At 40.5% G+C, this 18,302-nt stretch overlaps 1 protein-coding gene across 8 annotated transcripts in view; it reads left to right on the top strand.

The window, feature by feature from the left end:
• Positions 1-18,302, top strand: part of MEF2C (myocyte enhancer factor 2C) — a 175,464-nt gene that overhangs the window by 47,067 nt on the left and 110,095 nt on the right. For 6 of the 8 annotated variants that reach the window (XM_066618488.1, XM_066618486.1, XM_066618489.1 and 3 more), the window contains exon 2: positions 16,366-16,562. In XM_066618488.1, coding sequence (XP_066474585.1) covers positions 16,509-16,562 — 54 coding nt within the window. In that variant the 5' untranslated portion in view covers positions 16,366-16,508. Of the gene's footprint in view, positions 1-14,480; positions 14,504-16,365; positions 16,563-18,302 lie in introns of those variants that run through there. The other 2 variants (XM_066618485.1, XM_066618483.1) reach the window with 2 other exon arrangements.

The raw sequence follows: 18,302 nt of genomic DNA, 5'->3' as shown, positions 1-18,302 counted from the left end.
TGGGGAAGGATTTGACTGTCTGCCATAATCGTGTTTCCAGAACAGATCCTCCCCCAATACTGTTATTTGTCTTGGAAGACATCGGAGTTTTTTTTCCAGAGCAAATAAAAACCAGAAGGGAAGGTCTATGTTGGGAGCAGAAGGTTAAACTCCTCTCCTCCATCCCATGATCCTGATTTGCAAGGAGCCCAATCCAGTGGCCATTTAATAAAAGACAAGCACCCTAGTTGCAGTTGCATGTTTAAAGTATCATCTGTTTTGACCCTGATTCTCCTGAAACTGGGGCACGTGTTTTCAAAATTAGAAATAACCAACTGTAACCATTGTAGAGTTCAGTCAAGGCCAAGTTACACCTTATCCTAAATGTGTAACATGACCAGCGTGAATGTTCTTTTTAAAAAAAAATGATGGGGAAGGAGGGCTGGGAAACAGAGCAGAGCTCCATCATGATTCTGCTCCTGATTTTGTCCCTGCCCCGCATATCATTTTAAAGAGAAAAAAAATTGAAAGCTAATTGAAGTTTTTTTACCTCTTTAAAATTTGGCTTAGGGAAGCACAGTTGACAGCAAAACTGTAGAGGAGGCAATGTCTTAAAGGCCCTCAGCCCTCTTACCACAATTTCACTCTGTTTCTCCGCTTGCTCCTCAGTCACTATTAAGAAAAACTTTAACAACCTGCTGAGTCAGGTTTCATGTTTTGTGTAACAGGTAACTGGCATTTAACTTATATGAGAAGTGTGTCTTCTACGCACAAAGTGGTTTGTGCATAGACACTTCTAGCTTGAGACTTCATCTCCACTTAAGCAATCTTTGGTAGCGTAACTAGGTAGGAAAGATTGGACAGTTGAGTTAGGAACTGATTGATAGTACTGGGTTAGATAGGATCCAAGTTGATGGGTCTCCAATTTGGTGGGGGTACTGGCTGCAAGTTGGTGCGGACCCTAGGGCAAAGCAATCTACTGGGCCCTCTGTGTCCCTCACCTGCACCTTAGAGCAGTGCATTGAGGATTACTACTGCCATCAGCACAAAGGGTAAGGTATTGGCCTGCTCTGATGACAGTGCTCTATCGGACTGACCTCTGATGCCACCCTTGATTAGATGGATTATTCAGAGTGTCCTAATTGGCTCATGCTTTTTAACCTTTATAAAGCTGGAGGAGAATGCATTTTGACAACAGCAACAACAAAACAAAAGCCTGTATCTTTTTTCTACAATTACAGGGAAGATTGCGTTGCACTCTCTGATATTTTGTAATTTCTTTAGTTTTGAACATTATATTTGTCTGTATTATGCATGCAATAGAGGGAACATGAGACAGAAGGCATTTTTTTCCTCTCCACTCTACAGTGTTAATCATTTTTAAGAAATATAACTAGTATTCTTTTGGCTGCCATTTTTAATGTACCATTTTGATGAGAATGTGCGAATAATTCTTCTGTTTAATGAGCCATTGGTTAAAAATATGGCAGTGTACTCTATGTGTTATTGTTGACAGCTGTACTGTCTGTAGTGACAGTCATACTGAGGCTATGTATATGGAAATGTAAGACTTCAGACTCCTAAGAGTAGATACAACATATGTAGAGAAATATATTTTATGGAACTGATGTTTTGCTTCTGAGTCTCACAGAACTTTGAACAAAATGTTGCCATGAAACTTCTTCCTAAAGCGTCCTTAAATAGTTGCCCATGTAACAAAGTTTGCTGTGCTCCAGGTTGCAAAACAGAGATTATCTACCTTTTGTTTAAACCACATGGTCAGGAGTATGTGGCAGGCTGGGGCATATACTGGTAGTGATTGGGGTATCCTATGGCTCTAGCCCAGGCTCTAGAGGCATAGGATACCCCAATCACTGCCAGTATATGCCCAGCCTGCCCTTGCCATACCCCTGACCAAGCCCAATGCCTGCCCCCTTGTGCCCTCTCTGATTTATACCAGCCAAAATGTAACCCCATTGGGGTTCAGGCAGCTGTTACTTACCTCTCCATCACTGCCTGATCCCCAACCAACCCACAGTATGCAGTGGAGTTTGTGCCAGCACCACTGCAAGCTCTGGGCAGGCCCAGAATAGGATTGGGCTGTTAGTTATTCTTATACCTACCCTATACCATTCAAATGTAGTCCAATATGATATATGCCTAAATTGCCTCTCTTTTGTTCTCTGGAAGTAACCTGATGACTATTATCTAATCTACTTTTTAAGACTCATGTAGTTCTTGCATTCTTTGAATGAACAAAAAGGGGATATCAGTTATACTGCCATAAATTTAGTAAAACGTCTTATGATCTAAAGAATATGACAATAGATAAATCTATCCTGTTTGTTCTTCAAAGGAGAAGATGGAATTTAAATTCCCAGGCAGGTGTTAGAGTTTAGATGAAGAAGAGCCAGATGTGTATAGAAACTACTTTAGTCTCAGGAGAATGGTTTTCATTCATCCATTTCCCTGGAGACTTCCCAATCAATGAGTTCCAAATCCTCAGGCTACCTGTATTTCAAGCATGGCATGGGAAGATCACTCCAAAGCTTCATGCTGAACATGTGTGGAAAGAAATTAGAGCAGAGAATGAAATTAAGAGCTTCTTCTTCCCATAGTATGGAAGTTCACTTACCCATATGTCTTTGTACTTAAACAGTGATTTGATATGCAGCAATTAGCAGGTGAAGCTTTTTCCAGGGGATGGAGATAAGCATTATTGCCTGCTAATTGCTTCAGTTCAAACTCTGTTTAAAGGCTTAGGAGCAGGCCAGATCAGTGTTTTGCTGGTCATTTGGCAACTAGAATGGCTGTGTGTGATCAGCAAACCTCTTTTCATTATAAGGCAATCCTGAATGTAGACTTGTAGGAATGATTCCAGGGAGGGGAGGGGAGGGGGCGGGATAAAAAAATAAAACCAAAGACATATGAGTGAGTAAACTTGGACAGGATGATAACACACCATTAATTTTGATCTAGGTTTTTGTTTTGTTTTTTCAGTAAGTTGAATTCTGCAGCAGAATAGCTTTCCAAGGCATGAAAATAAATGATATCACCAACTAATTATTACAGATCAAACCACTGTTAAAGACACAGAAGTAGGTGCCAGTTCAGAAGTTGGCAACCCTGATGGTCACTCGTGATTATGGCTTGTCTTTTTTATATGTAAAACACCATGCATATTGATGATATGTATTTATTTATAACTAACACACACCTCTGATTGTGGGCATGTTTGAATTCATCGCAAAAGGCCGACTCTGCTGAATCAATTTTGTATTTTGCTTTCCCCTGCTTCTCTTTATTTTTTTTTTAAGAATCCTTTCAATACTTGCACAAAGGCAATCATTTTGTCAAAGCATGTCGGTGAAAATGCATGAATGCTATTCTGATGTTGAGGTGTAATAGTGCTTTTATATTAAGATACTCCTGTGTAAAAACACGATGTCCTGATCCCCGTTTGCAGGGAAGCTAGGAGGATATGGGTTCACAGTTATACATAAGAGTGGATGTGTGCTGACCTGAGACAAAATGTGGTAAGAGCACTGTGAGTAATAGCTAAGTAGGATTGTATAGGTGAGATCGCACCTTACCTACCGGATCTCTACAGAAATAAGAGGGACAGTGATTGGTTGGGGGGACGGGACAGTGATTTTCAACGTTTTTCTTCTCATGACACACTTACCACTATGGTCTTTACCTCTTGTGATGTCACTTCCAACTTCTAGGAGACTCTTCCAGGTTCCGTGGCTCTGTTTTTTTAGGACAGTGGTTCCCAACCTGTGGTCCATGAGATCCTGAGCAGTGGCATAGCTAAGGGGTTGCAGGGGGTAGCAGTTACACCGGGCATCAAGCTTTAGGGGGGTAACAAGCTGAGCTTGACACTAGTGACCAAAATTGTGAAAATCTTGGTATGTATGAAAAATACCATCATGTTATATATCATTGGAAAGGTAATTTAATGCAAACTGCAGTGAAACAAACAGCACTGGAATATCTGTTTTCTATCAAAAGTTATGGCCAATTTCAATACTGAAAATGAAAACACAACTGACTTGTGGAACAAAAAGTGGATTTGCCTAACTCCAAACTGACCTTTGAGACTGTTTGGTCTGAGTGCCAGTGAGATGTTGTTATGATTTAGCATGGAACCAATAACTTTTTATTTATTTACTTAATTAAATTTGATTTTGTCATGCGGGGGGGGGGGGCTACAAAATCTTCTTTGTCAGATAGTTGCAGATAGATGCCTTAGCTATGCCACTAACTGGGGGGAGGCAGCAAAGCAAGTGGGTGGTGAGCTGCTGTGGGGAGGAGGTGGGTTCCTCCCAATTTTCACTTTTTAAAAAGCCTGGGTGTGGTGTCACTTCCGGCTGTGACATCACTTCCGGGTCAACATTCTGAGCTTGGCACCGGGCTACGTGATCATTAGCTACGCCACTGATCCTGAGAAGTGGTTTATGAGGTCTCAGAAAAAATGAAGATGGTTATCTTTGATCATTTCCAGTGTCTCGCCAAGAGAGAGCTCCCCCACAGACCACAGCCTGCTGTGGCTGTAGGTAGTCCTTCTCTGCCCTCTCTGATGGAACAGTGCTTGCTGAAGTGCCAACTGTGGGAAGGTCCATTCTCCACCCTTTCTCGTATTCTGTGGAGGAGACTCAATGAGATGCTTCACTATGGACCACCAGAGAGAATAGAATAGAATAGAGAGAATGTGCCATGGCGCAGCGTATGAGAATTGCTGCTCTAGGAGTACATCATTGATGCAGTGCACACTATGTTGTGTGAAAGGCACACGTGAATTATAAGAGATAGTGAAACTGTGTAAAAATAGTTAATGCAAGGTAAAACGAAAGCAGGGGTATTCTAAAAACTGAGGGGCGTTTTCTAAGGTGAACTATTTAAAGGAACAAACGTTATTGTGTTAGGTGCTGGTGAACAAAAGAAGGCCCATAGGTGGTAGTGCCTAACAGCACAATCCTAGGCATGTCTACTGCGAAGTAAATCCCATTGCATTCAATGGGAATTTCTCCCAGGAGTAATTCCCAACAGGATGTATTCCCATTGCATTCAATGGAACCTACTCTCAGTGTGTATAGGTGCATTATTACCTGAGCATAAGTCCTATTAAACTCAATGGGAATTACTTCTGAGCAGACACACATATATTTGCATTGTAAGCTACTTTCATACTGCAATCACGCATGCGATTATGAATAGTTTATGAAAATATAAAATATCCTGCCATTAGAATATGAATTATATGTTTAAATAGTACATTTCTAGCACTCATGTTTGCAAAACTAAATTAAAACTAGGTAATGATTAAAGCGCTGAGGGGTCAAGTACAAGGGGTACAAGCAAAAAAGAATGCAATTTATTCTTAATTATGGTTATAGTATTCCTCTTTCAGTATTTTGAAGGCATAGAACTCAGGTTATATGCTGCACAAATGCATATTTCTCATGTGTGCACATTATACATATGGTATATATATTATATTGCATTATATCAGCTATAAGGTACTTTGCAACAGGGAACTGCTTGAAAGGAATGACTTCTGAAGACCTTGTTCAATGCTTCAGTATTTCTGTGTGCTGTAAATTGATACATTGTATCTTGAATTAGTCTTCACAATAGCATTCGATTGCACTTGATCAGATGAGCTTAATTGGCATTAAGAAAATAGACCAAGGTAAAGAAAGATGTACAAGTGAGAGGATTTGTCACTTTATTGGATTCTGAGACCCTGTGAGCCATGCATCTTAATTGGGGCCAGTTGGGATCATTTAATAATTGCTGTCAGAAGATCAGATTTAATTCTTTTTATAAAAATGCCACAGTGGGATGGAGTTAAGCAAATTGTCATTCAAGGTTTCAAATGAACAAAGCTTTAATTAGGTTGATTAGCCTACTGCACAGGAGAAGAAAGGAGTAGAAAATGGATGAATCTTCTATGAGCTGCATATGGGCCATATATGACAGCATTATCAAATATCTTTATTTCTGTTTGGCACAAATTAATTGTTAGACTCTTGCTTTTGTGTGTTTTTATATGCCATGTTTTTATATGCAGTGAGAGCATTACAGGCTTTTGGGAGCTGAAATATTTTAACTAGGACTACTGCAGGTTTTAAGTCATAAGAGCACCTTAGTTTTCTGGTCACATCAGAATAAAACATTATCTATTTTACCTATATTTTAACAATATGCTTATGCAGCTGACTGAGGAACTCTATATTTTAAACATGTTTGGTGAAGATTGGTTTATCTATGCCAAAAGAGAGTCTAAGAGCTCAATATAGCCGTGCCGAGAAGGAGCGTGCTTTATCCAGCGGGGGGAGGGGGGGAGGGATTGGAAGGCTTCAGAGGGGAAATCCCCTTACCCCTCCATAAGCCTCCTGACATGCAGTGGTTCTCTTCAGACCTGTGCCAGCTCTTTAGCTGGCGCACAAGTTCAAGAACAGAAAGAGGGCAGGGAAGCTGCTGAAGGAGGGGATAGGATCCAGTGTGCACCACTGCCACTGGATCCACCCCTCACCCCCATTCCTTCTCCTTTCCTCCCGGTTTTGCCCCTTCCTGCCCCATTTTGCCCCCTCTCCAACTCAGCCACTGCCTTACTTCTGTTGGCTACAGCGGGGCCCAGCAATGAACAAGGAACACTGACACCACTTGCGGCAGCACCCCCGAAACAGCTGTCAATTGAGCACTCAGCGTGCTGTTGAAAGTCATATTGTGACAGCAGAACTCTGTTCGGCTGTTACAAGCACTTATGCATGACAGTCATTGGATTGGATTGCAAGAAACTCTTCATATGATTCCTTGAACTTCAGGATCCAGGGGTTCACAGTTCTGAGTCACAGTCCACAACTTCCAGTAGTCTCCAACACTCCAAAATGCACGCCAGCAGCAGTGGAAGCAGCTGTAGCTGAGCAGCAGGAACTCATATGTTACACTGTTTGTGTGAATGTCGTACCTGGGAGGATTTCTGCAGTTACAAAAAGAAGCTGAACCAATCTGAGATTTGGATTAACCCTGTCAATAAGCAATATCTGCTGAGAACTTTTTCTGTAGAAATTCAGTTGAATTAAATAAAAATTGTGAAATAATCTTATTTCAGGAGTTTTGTCTAGGAGACCCTTCTGGTACCCTTTGCTCTCTGTTCCTGATTTCTATCCATTAGAAACCATCAGCATATAGCTGTACGCATACAGCTTGGGTGTTCTTGGTAAGCGCTTATGTGATAAGTATTTAGTGAACCTTCAGTTTTACGGCCCTCAGTTTAGCAGACTTGGGTATAACGGACACTGTCTGCTTCTTTAAAAACTAGTTTCATTCACAGTATATTTTGTGTGTGTGCATTGTCATAAATGCATTCAAATTTAACAGCTTTCAGGCACCAACAGACACCCCTTCCCCCATTAATCTGCTAAATTTAGTGTTCACTGTATGTAGAATTCACTTCACATCAATCTTCTTTAAGATGTTGAGACCTGTGAGGCAAATAGAAAAGAAGTAATCCATATTCCATAGATGATAAAAATGGAGCAGGAAGTTAATTAGCTCGTTTCAAGTTTAATAGCATATGGTCAGCCTGATCCACACTTGCACTGCATAAACCTCCTCATTTTGCATTAACTATCTTGCCATTTTAAGACATGTGCAGTTCACCCAACAGTGCAACCCTATCTACAAGAGTTTGTCTGGTGGGGTAGTTAATGTGTTGTACTGGGGCTGGTGAGATTTGGGTTCAAACTGGCCCTTAGCCATCATTGGGTGATGGGGTAATCTCTTTCTCAGCCTAACCACCTGACAGGATGTTGTGAGGATAAATGGAGGGGAGAACTATTGAAAGCTTGTGTTACTCAGAGGAAGGGTGCAGGCTAGATACCATGATAAAAATAATAATGATAAAAATGCATGTTTACTCAAAAGTAGAATCCTCTGCATTCAGTGGAGCCCCATCTCTTGTAAATACATCTAGGGTTGCAGGATCAGTCAACAACCCTTCCATTGTTGTTCTGTGGAGCTGGGTATTGTGCCAGCTTTGGAACTACTTGTAAAAGCAGGAAGATTCCCTGTTTCTAAAATCCCAGCCAGGAAAGGCTTTCGCACCATCCTTCTGGTGCAATTCTCATTAATTTTAATCAGTGACATGCCAGCATAATTCAGGGTGGTAGCACAAGAGCACTTTTTGCCATTTTATCACAGACTGCAGCTTTTAAGAACCTTTTGCCAGGGATCTTTCTGTATGCCAGCAATAAAGAGCCATTTCTGAGAAAACATAATGTACGTTGAAGGCCGCAGAAAAGATGAGCTAATGTATCTCAATTGATTTTGTTATTTTTTTTCCGGCTTACTCCTTATGACAATAATAAAATGAAAACTATTGACAATAATCCCTGAAGTGGGAAAAAAAAAAAAAGAATGGTATCTTTCTCACTGGAACAGAGATTGTTAAGCAAATGGCATTTGGTTTCTAAAAGCAAAAATCAGTGTGACAGCAGTAATTCACCCATGTAAATGAAGTATATTTGAATTTTTGTGTTAAGTTGATACTGACCCAGGATAGATACTGACAAACTACACATCAGGCCACCTAGTTAATGTCCAAAATACTATAGTACTCTCATGTGAGCATCTTTGCATTGTACTCGGGGCACAATCCTATCCTGCGCTGGAACAGGCAAGCCAGGAGGCTTGCGCTGTATCCAGCGCAGGATAGTGGCAATAAGCAGCTCAACCAGAGGCCAGGGGAAACACTTCCCCTTACCTCTGGATAAGGGCTGCTGGCCCCTCTGGGTCTCCTTGGACTTGCACCACCTCTTGATGTGGCACAAGTCCAAGGAGAGCGGAGCAGCTCGAAGCTACTCTGTTCTTCCCGGGAACTGGGGTTGGGATCCGGCATAACTGCTGGATCCCAGCCCCACCTCCTGATCCCCACCTGCCCGCTCCTGGGACTGCCCACCGCTCACCCTCCCCTCCACCCAGGAACGCCTCGCGCTGCCTACCTCACAGCCTTGCGTTGGCACATCCAAGCTGATGCAAGGCACTCGGAGGAAGCCACCATGGAGGCTGGATTCTGTCTCCATGTGTCGGCGCACCTCCATGCATCAACGCGGCTTCCTCCTGAGGAGGCGCAAACATGCCTTATGGCACGTTTGCGACCCTTCTGGGTTGGCGCAAGGGACTTGCATCAGCCCATGGGCACCTTTGGATTGTGCCCTTAGTCTAATAGTTCCTGGTTATCCTATTGTTTTCTCAGCCATCCTGAACCCCAAAATACAGAACCGTGTGGCTCTTTAGCAAGCTGTTGGCTACATCAACCCCACTTGTTTTGTCTGACCACCTTACCAAGTCTCCTCCCCTCTTATCATCTTTTTGTGGGCTTGCCAGAGGCCTCTAGTTGGCCACTGTGGAATGCAGTAAGCTTAACTAGATAGTCCTGTGGTCTGAACTAGCAGAGCTCATCTTAGATTCTTTTGTTCTCTCTTTCTCCTGTTGCCTCTGTTGCTTCCTGTGGCTTTTTGTTGTTGCCATCCTATTTATGACATTGCACATACTTTTAACATAACATGGTGAACAGTACTTAGATGGCTTCTGCTGGTCGATCCTGGCATGAAGAGAAGTGATGGCTCAGGAGTGGCAGGCTAGAGGGTGCCGCTGGCCTTCCCAATAGTTTACATGGGTAATAAAATAGTTGTAGATACTATTAATGCATTTCCGCATGATAGTGGAAAACCCTTCTCTGTGAGTTAATACATGCATGTAGGAGGAGTTGTGGGGATTGGATAAAACAATAATGGCCCAATTCTATGCTTTGCTAGCACCAGTGCAAAAGCACCATAAAGTGCTTTTTGACAACTTGGGAATAAGGCATGCTGGTGGGAAGGCCTGCACTGTCCCGTCAGTGTTGGATCTGGAGCTACAGCCACTGGAGCAGGTAAGAGCTGCCCCATGCAACTCAGGGGTGGGGGAAAGGAGAAGGAGGATCAGACTCCGGAGGGGGTGGGATTGATGAAGAAGGCCCTTTCAATATCCCCCCTCCCAGGCCTTTTCCTCCAACATGGGGCTTCTGGGATTTGCACCAGCAATTTAGCTGGTGTGGATCAAAATAGCCCCATTAGGCAGGCTAAGGCTTGACACGGGGTAAGGAAACAGATGTTCCCTTACCTCAAGCAGACCTTAATCCCAGTGCTGTATACAGCATGGGCCATGTGACCCCACTGTGCCAGCACTGGATAGGATCGGCCTGCCTGTTCAATAATAAAGTCTTACCAAGAAAGCATCACTAGTTACTGTAGAAATCATGCAAAATCAGTGCAACTGAGCTGTTACCAAAAGGGCTGTTTTGTTTAGGGGAATTAGTATATTACCCTTTTTGGAAACTTCAGGATCGAAGGCTAGATAACAAGACAGCGTAATGCAAAGAAATTCCTTTTTAGCTTGAAAAGAGACTGGGAGAAAGATAACTTTCAATAGGATTATATTTTTATTGCAAAAACACACAGGTTGTGACTTTTACCAGGGTTTTGGAAATTGGACCTGTGAGAAGTTTGGGTTATAACCAGATATAAAATCACAACTTAAAAGGAAAAGGAATTTTCATGTAACAGAGCAGATTGTTAGGTAGTGCACTATCCTTTTGAAGTCTTTTTCTTATAGTTGCACATGCATCCAGGATGCAACATGGGATGGGGAAGGTGAACTTACTTTGAAGCTCTGGAACAATTTCAGGCTTTGACTACTCATAATGTAATAGAATTAGGTGTTATTTTTGATAGATGCTCTGTTTTGGTTATAAACTAATTAGTTGTACTATAAATCAATATGAAGTTGCCTTTTGGTAAGAGTATATAAAGATGCAACCGTGCTTTGTCACTCAGATGGAATGGAATGGAAATTTACATAGTAAGATGTCTTATTTCTAGTACACGAAAAGAGAAGAAGCTGCATACATGATCTTTCACTAGATCACATACGAACATACATTGTCATAAGGTTTAACACTTCCATCAAAATGAATTATTTTTTCTAGAGGGTCTACTGTGTAGTATTGTACACAGCGTAGGTACTATACATAGTTAAAATCAAACAAGTCCTTGCCCACCACAGGTTCACTTTAAAGTTATTTTCTTTCATATAATTTATACTTGTAAGAAATGTTACTGCTCCTGTATGACTTCGGTGTTTGTAAAAGGCATGCTGTCCTAAAATGAGTTTAGCAGATTAAAATGAAATCCCTTGCACATCTTTTAATGTAGCAGTCCATGCATAAGATCAAAATGTATAAATGTAGTGTATGTTACATTTCCAAGTTGGAATGTTTGGGACAGATGTTTGAAATTTTGAAATGACTCGGATTCATCCCTCCTTTTTATTTTTTTTAATTTTAAATAATGGCTTTCTGCCCAAATGAGATTAGTGTATAGTAAGTACAGCATGATGTTTGCATGTTCCAGATTTAGTGCAGCGGTAATGACATCTAGTGTATAATTTTATAATGAAAAAGTTGCTACTGAAGGACCAGATTATTGATATATCCATCTGTGAGGAATGCCAGGGGAAAATGTGCTTTTTAAAATATGTGCACTGACCCTCAAGTATCAAGCAGATAATTGTGACAGGAGAGGCCAACACTTGTTTCCAGATCCGTTTCTAATACAGCAGCTAGAGATTTAAGGCATTCAAAGTTTGGATCCCTGTCCAGTTTTAAAACTTAGTGGATGGCTTCGGCGAGCTTTTTTATTATTTTTGTGGGAGGCCAAGTCTGCAATCCTAAACGCATTTGAATCACTTTGAAATTGGTGAGACTTGCTTCTGGAAGAGCATTAAGAGGGTTGGCTGTGCACAATGCTTTGCTAAACTTTTTTTTTTTTTTTTAGGAAAGGCAGAATATTTGCATAACAAGCAAATGTAAATTAAATTGCCATATCATACAGTAGATTGTAATAGATGATCAGCATCCTTATTTCAACCACTATGTCTATAATTATTGCACAGCTACAGTTTTTTTGTTTGTTCGTTTTGTTTTTAATGTATTGAGCTGGGCACTTTCTACTGCTGAAATTCCTGGCCTTCCAATGCAGAACTTCATTGGAAGCTTTCTCTGAATAATACCAGCTAGGCTTCTTTCATCTTTCATCATTTGGTTGCTTTCATCTTCAGTGGGGAGTTCATTTTAAGCATCTTTTTTGAGTTCTTTCTGAGTAGCCCACCAAAAGGCACAGAAAGATGGCCCCTAATTCATCCCTCAAAATTGGACAGATTTTTTTTGGGGAAAAAAAACACCTTCTCTCATGCACAGGCTTGAGGGATTTTTTTAAAAGGCAGTGTCTGCTGCAGATACATGCTGCCTTTGAAGAACAGAAAAATCTTTATGGGATGACTGTTGTTGCTTTTCTAATGAAAGCTGACATCACGGACACGTATTCAATAAGTTTTCCTCCGGGTGGTGCCTTGTTTATAAATTAAATATTTAGACTCCTCCGTTTTGAGACTTCTTCTTGCCCCTTGGGTGACTTGTTCAAAGGGCTCTCTGTCTGGGGTGTTGCAGCAGAGCAGTTTCAAAAAGTTCTGTTCGGAGAAGGAAGTGAAGAGTTTTGGTTCCCATTTTGCACTTCTGGAACAGTTTAAGGAAGGAAGCACCTTTACACCTTTTATTGTTCGTGGTTGCTGACATCATCTCCTTCCCTGACCACTCAGTGCGTGTTTCCTGCCATTCTGTCAAGACTCTTCTGCGTTACTGAGTGAGAGAGAGAGAGAGAGAGAGAGAGAGAGAGAGAGAGAGAGAGAGAGAGAGTGTGTGTGTGAGAGAGAGAGAGAGAGAGAGAGAGAGAACACGGAGAAGGGGGTGACTGCTGTGCTATATCTGCCCTCTGGAACTCAAATCACTCTTCCCTCAACATTTCTGTCCCTTTGCCAAATCATAAAGCGAACAGAAGCCCGCCAAAATGAAGTTCCTCTTTTAGTAAGCTGACTGATTTTTTTTTCTTCAGTGTTTGGGTTTCCAAAAGAGGAAAAATGCTGAAGACTGTAATTCTACATAATGTAACACTGACTTAAAAAAAAATGCATTTGTTTACATATAGCTCTGTCATTATCTTGGAAGGTTTTCTTAATGTGGACACATTTTGACAGGGCTTCTGGAATAATTTTAACTTTCCATGTCACTAGTTTTGCCTAGTGCACATCTCCAGGACAGTCTGGAGTGTATGTTGTTTTGCAGTCTTCCTATCAAATTTAGTGTGCGTACCTGGAGATAATTTAAGCAGTTTGCAGTAACAAGAGTTGCCATTTAAAAGTTTTCGGCACAGGTGATAGGAAATTGTGAATCTCCTTATCTTTGCTACCTGATTGACCTAGACCAAGTCTTTTGGCACATTGCATTGAAGACTTTTTGGCTCTTGGCTATTTAATTCACCCATGATTTGTGTTTGACTAATTACTTTTTGGCGAACTGCTTTTCAGCGTGATTGATATGTGGCTGTAAGTAAGAGGCATATTACATGTTCGTGGACATGTAGTTGAACAAAAGTAAAGATCTGGATTTTTTTCTGATATGAATAAAATAGTGCTGGATAATAAAAAAGATGAATGAAAAAACACAATAGTAGGGGGGAAAAGGAAATCTTGTAAAGGTGTGTTTAACCACTATTACCAATCTGCTTTTGTCAGTGTTTCTGTACTCTGTTGTAGATGTATATATGCATGGGTATACAGTCGCATATGTATGGATGAAAACAGTTAACCCACTGTTTTGTATTCGCCGTCATTCCTATGTATAAGAAACAAGAACCTAATCATTGCAATTAATGCTTCGTTTCTAAATCATTTAGGCTTCTCTGCTCACCCAGCGCCAACTTGTCAACAGACTGTTGCTGCAAATTAAAAGAATGGTTCAAATTCATCTCTAAAGTTGCAATGATATAAATTTGGAGTTTTCCCAGTATACCATAGATTTATGTCTGCTGGGTCCAAGAAGTGTTTGTGGGACTATTTTAAGAATATTTTTATGTAGCTGCTGAATACTTAGCATGCCTAAAACTGGGCTGCTTATAATCTGTTTTTTTTTTCTTTATATTTTTTTTTCTGAAAGCTCGGTATGAAATGTGGAACTGATAGCTGTGTAGGAGGGACTCACCATACTGTTACTTCACCAGAGGCTCCACATGTTCATCCTAACAGACCAGAGTGTTAGCAGCATTCAGTGATTTCCTCCCAACTTCTTCTCATTCAGCTTCAGAGTCTTCATCTGTAAAGCAACTCTCATCCTGGCTAATCCTGTCACCATTTCTCTAATCTGTCCACTCTGACCTTCCACCCTTGACAATATAAGAGCTTAGGCAGGCGTAGGGGCTGTAAGCCGATAGTGCCTCTGGCTCCACGTGAATGAAAGGGAAGGAAATTGTTCCATATGCATTTGCTGTGGATTAGTCTATTGGCTTACTGTTTTGAAGCAAGCCTGTTAGACTCCTTTGGGTCCTGCACGTACATGGGAATTACCTGGCTTTTTATATGAGAGGTAAGCCTGACTGGAGGGGTGGAGGGAGAGCTCCTAAGGAAACAGTCCAGCACAAAGAAGAATGGAAAACTGTTTCAAACGGACATATTGTCCTCCTCACCAGGGAATATCAGAGAGTATAGCATTCTCAAGCTGTGAACAGACTGTGGAAAAAATGCATTGTAAATAGCTACTTTAGTGTTTGTACTTTTTTTTTTTAGTAATAAAGTCTGATGGGGTTGTTTCAATTAAAGCAGCATAAGTGTCAACAAACTATTTTAAATGGGGAAATTGTAGAAATGCATCATCGTAGCAGGATATTGATAGCTAATCTGTTTATACTAATCACTATCACTATGTAGTGAGAATGCCGGCATGGGATATAATAAAACTTTGTGGTGCAAAGTAGTAGATAATTTAAGTTGTATGAAATGTGGAATTCATTGCTTCATGAGGTTGTGTGATAATATGCTCCTTAATTTATTTTTTAATCCCAAAGCAAAGAATGAGAGTGAGGGTCACCTTTTTCTGCTGGAATAGTGTCATATTTCATCTGCATTTCCTAGCCAATTTAGTGGCTGAATTTCAGTTTAGTGTTACATATAAGTTTGGGGAGGATTTACCCAAAGCACCAGCTTGTAGTAAATGAGGACAGATCTGGTTGCATTGTAAAAGCTGAGCACTATCTTGAAAGAAATAACTTTATTGTAATAAAACTGTAAGGGATCAATAAGTTACTAATAAATATAAATGCAGTTCTTGGAAGAGCCTGACTGTCCTGTTCAGACCTTTCAATACTGTCCTACTTAGTTGACATTCATAATAAAAATTACAAAATTGTACAAGAAAGTGCTTGCCTCTATCCTTTTATATGTATTTGTCAGAGAGCTTCCACTGATGTTCTTTTGCATAGATTTTTCATCTTTTATTTGTCATGTGTAAAATGCTTCGCAACAGTTTAGAATTAATCCTGCGGTTTATGTTGTCTCTGAGGAAAATTATGAGAAACACATTGTCATGTGTTTATGAGCTTTCTTTTGCAATTATAACTTTTTTATGATGCAACTGTTTTTTTTTTTTAAATGTATGGAGTGACTGATATATGGAATTTATTAACAACTATTCCTGTAATTTTGTTAATTGCAGAGGGGAATGTATACAAATAGGCTTAAATTTTAGAACAAATTTTAGAAAAGAATGGAATCAGGTTATATTTTTCTCTTAAATTATTTAAACTGCAGTCATTGTACTTTCCTTTTTAAAAAAGACAGAAATATAAGATTAAAGGATTTAGATTTCAGCTGACATTTCCCATATATCAGAGTACTTTAATAATGGTCTACCCTATTTGCATAATAAGAAACATTATCACCTCTTCTGTTTTCCTTCAAAAGTGAATTAGCTTGATTACTTAGCTTGCACAGGTATGGAAAGGTTCATTAACTCCCTGATTTAGGTAATTTTTCATATTTTCCATGAAGGTAGTACAGAATAGAGAAATTGACATCTGTAAGACATATGAGACCATGCACTTTAGTGGTTTTAGTGATAACTTTAAAAGGTTTCTTCAACACTTACCCCTGAGCCTGTGCTTCCTATATGGATGTCTGCTCCCCATTGAAATAAACATGTGTAGAACTGTTGAGGATTGGAGTGCTGCATCTACTCCCCCTCCCCCCCCCCAAAAATGCCCAGATTGGGAAAATTACAAAGGAAAATGCCTTGCCTCTTATTTACTGTATTCCTAACGTGGTTGTTTATTTAGTTGTTCTTCACATTGACTTACACTTAGACCAACTGGTAAGTTATGAGGAATAATGTTGTGTTAAGCTTCCCCCCCCCCCCGCATAACTCCTAACCACTTGTTTCGTTTGCATACTTAGCAGGAACGGATGCAGGGGTCTGTGAATTGAATCGTGTAAGTGCTGAAGAAGGAGTCTTGGTTTGAGGAAACAGGAAAGAGGAAGGAAAGAGAAGAAGATAATACACAAGTGTTGGAACGAAAGAGAGAAGAAAAACGGGGACTATGGGGAGAAAAAAGATTCAGATCACGAGGATTATGGATGAACGTAACAGGCAGGTAAGTACCACAACTAGCATCCTCTTGTTATTTCAGAGTCACTTCATAGCACCTATTATAGATTACACTGACAACTGAGTTAATTTTCACTGAGGGCTAGATGACTTCCCGTCTATGTACATTCACATACTGTTGCTTGGAAAACTTGAAGATATCTGGCATATGTGTTTGCATGTTTTCTAATTACTTTAATATTTTGCTTTCTTTATATAATTCAAAATCTTTTATATGTATATATGCTCGCCTGAGTGCATTGGATAGGATCCAGTCATTCCACAGAGTGGGGCTGTGTCACTGAAAGCTCCCTCCATGACTGGAAGGAGCATTCAGCCTATGCAAGAAGATCCCCTTCCAGGTCTTTGAAGGGCCTCTCCGGTGAACAGAACAGCCTTTCCAGTCAAGAGAAAAATTTCCAAGAATTGAGCTCCACTCTGTGAAGGATCTGGATGCCACTTACTTAGGACTAAGCCCCACTGACCCCAGCGTTCTGAGTAGACATAGATAGGATTGCACTGTGGGACAAGTCTCATACTGGATTCCCTGATCCCTGTCACTGCATAGCATCTTTAGCTATAGGGGTTGTTCCAGTGACCTTGATACCACTGACACCTTCGCAAATTAAACATTTTGTAGGACAGCCCCCCAATATTACCAGTTGTATGTCATTTCAATTCTAAAATTGACTTGGCTCAGATTGCAGCCATTGCTAACTGCTGTGTTTGTTTGTGTGAAAATCTGTTATGGACTAGTTGTTGTTTGTAATAAAGAGTTCCCATAGAATACCTGGTAATTCTGATACGCTAGCAGTAAATCTAATGCTTCTAGAGTAACCATAAGCTGAAATGATGTTGCTTGGGCCTTAAGAACATTCAGATTTTAATTACTGTACTGTTCAGTTACTGTACTTAAAACCTCTTCTTGTAGTAAAAAAAACTTTTGCTTAGAATAGACCAAAAGTGTGCAGACATAACAAAACTATACATAAGGTCTCAACTGAAAATACTAGCCACAGGTAGGTACCTCCAAACGTGTAGTTGTGTTGGTAGGTTGTGGGGGGAAAAATAAGCCCCACTGAACCCAGCATCTTCTAGCATCTTAAAGGCAAACCATTCATTTTAGCAAACTTTTGTGGTCTACAGTTCATTTCATCAGCTGCATGAGGGAAATCCTCAGTAGGCAGGCATATACATACTGTACACACATGATGATACTTCTTTCACCCCATGCCCCTTCAACCTCACCTTTCACTTTTTATTTTCTTTTTGTCTATATTAACGTATATATGTACCTGCCTCGTGGAGATTTAACTTCATGCATATGATGAAATGGACTGTAGTCTATAAATATGTTCGGTGTGCTGCGAAGAAAATCTGATTTTAAAACTCTACAAGACTTGCTGGTTTTTCAGCAGTTAGATAATAATCACAGGCGTTATTCCCAGTTAGCACCTTAGGGCTGCACATTCCCAACTGTGTGACAAAACTGATGCAAGGCATACAACCTCCTCCCCACCTGCTCTGTGCAGCAATGGTGATAATTCCACATACACAACAGTGGACATCCACATCCAATCTGTGCTAAACTGTTGTTGAACAGATCTCAGTCCAGCACTGAAAACCACATGTGAGGCCTCAGTTGCACAATGTAGGCATCTGCAAGGTGCAGGAGGCAGGAGATTGTTCGTGCATATATCACCATATTGTTTTCTTGGCTTTCAGTCCAACAAGGGCATGTGCACCT

The sequence above is a fragment of the Tiliqua scincoides genome, chromosome 2 (assembly GCF_035046505.1).
Source record: "Tiliqua scincoides isolate rTilSci1 chromosome 2, rTilSci1.hap2, whole genome shotgun sequence".
NCBI classification, from domain to species: domain Eukaryota; kingdom Metazoa; phylum Chordata; class Lepidosauria; order Squamata; family Scincidae; genus Tiliqua; species Tiliqua scincoides.
The sequence above is the reverse complement of the archived record's forward strand: the minus strand, read 5'-3'. Positions and strand labels throughout refer to the sequence as shown.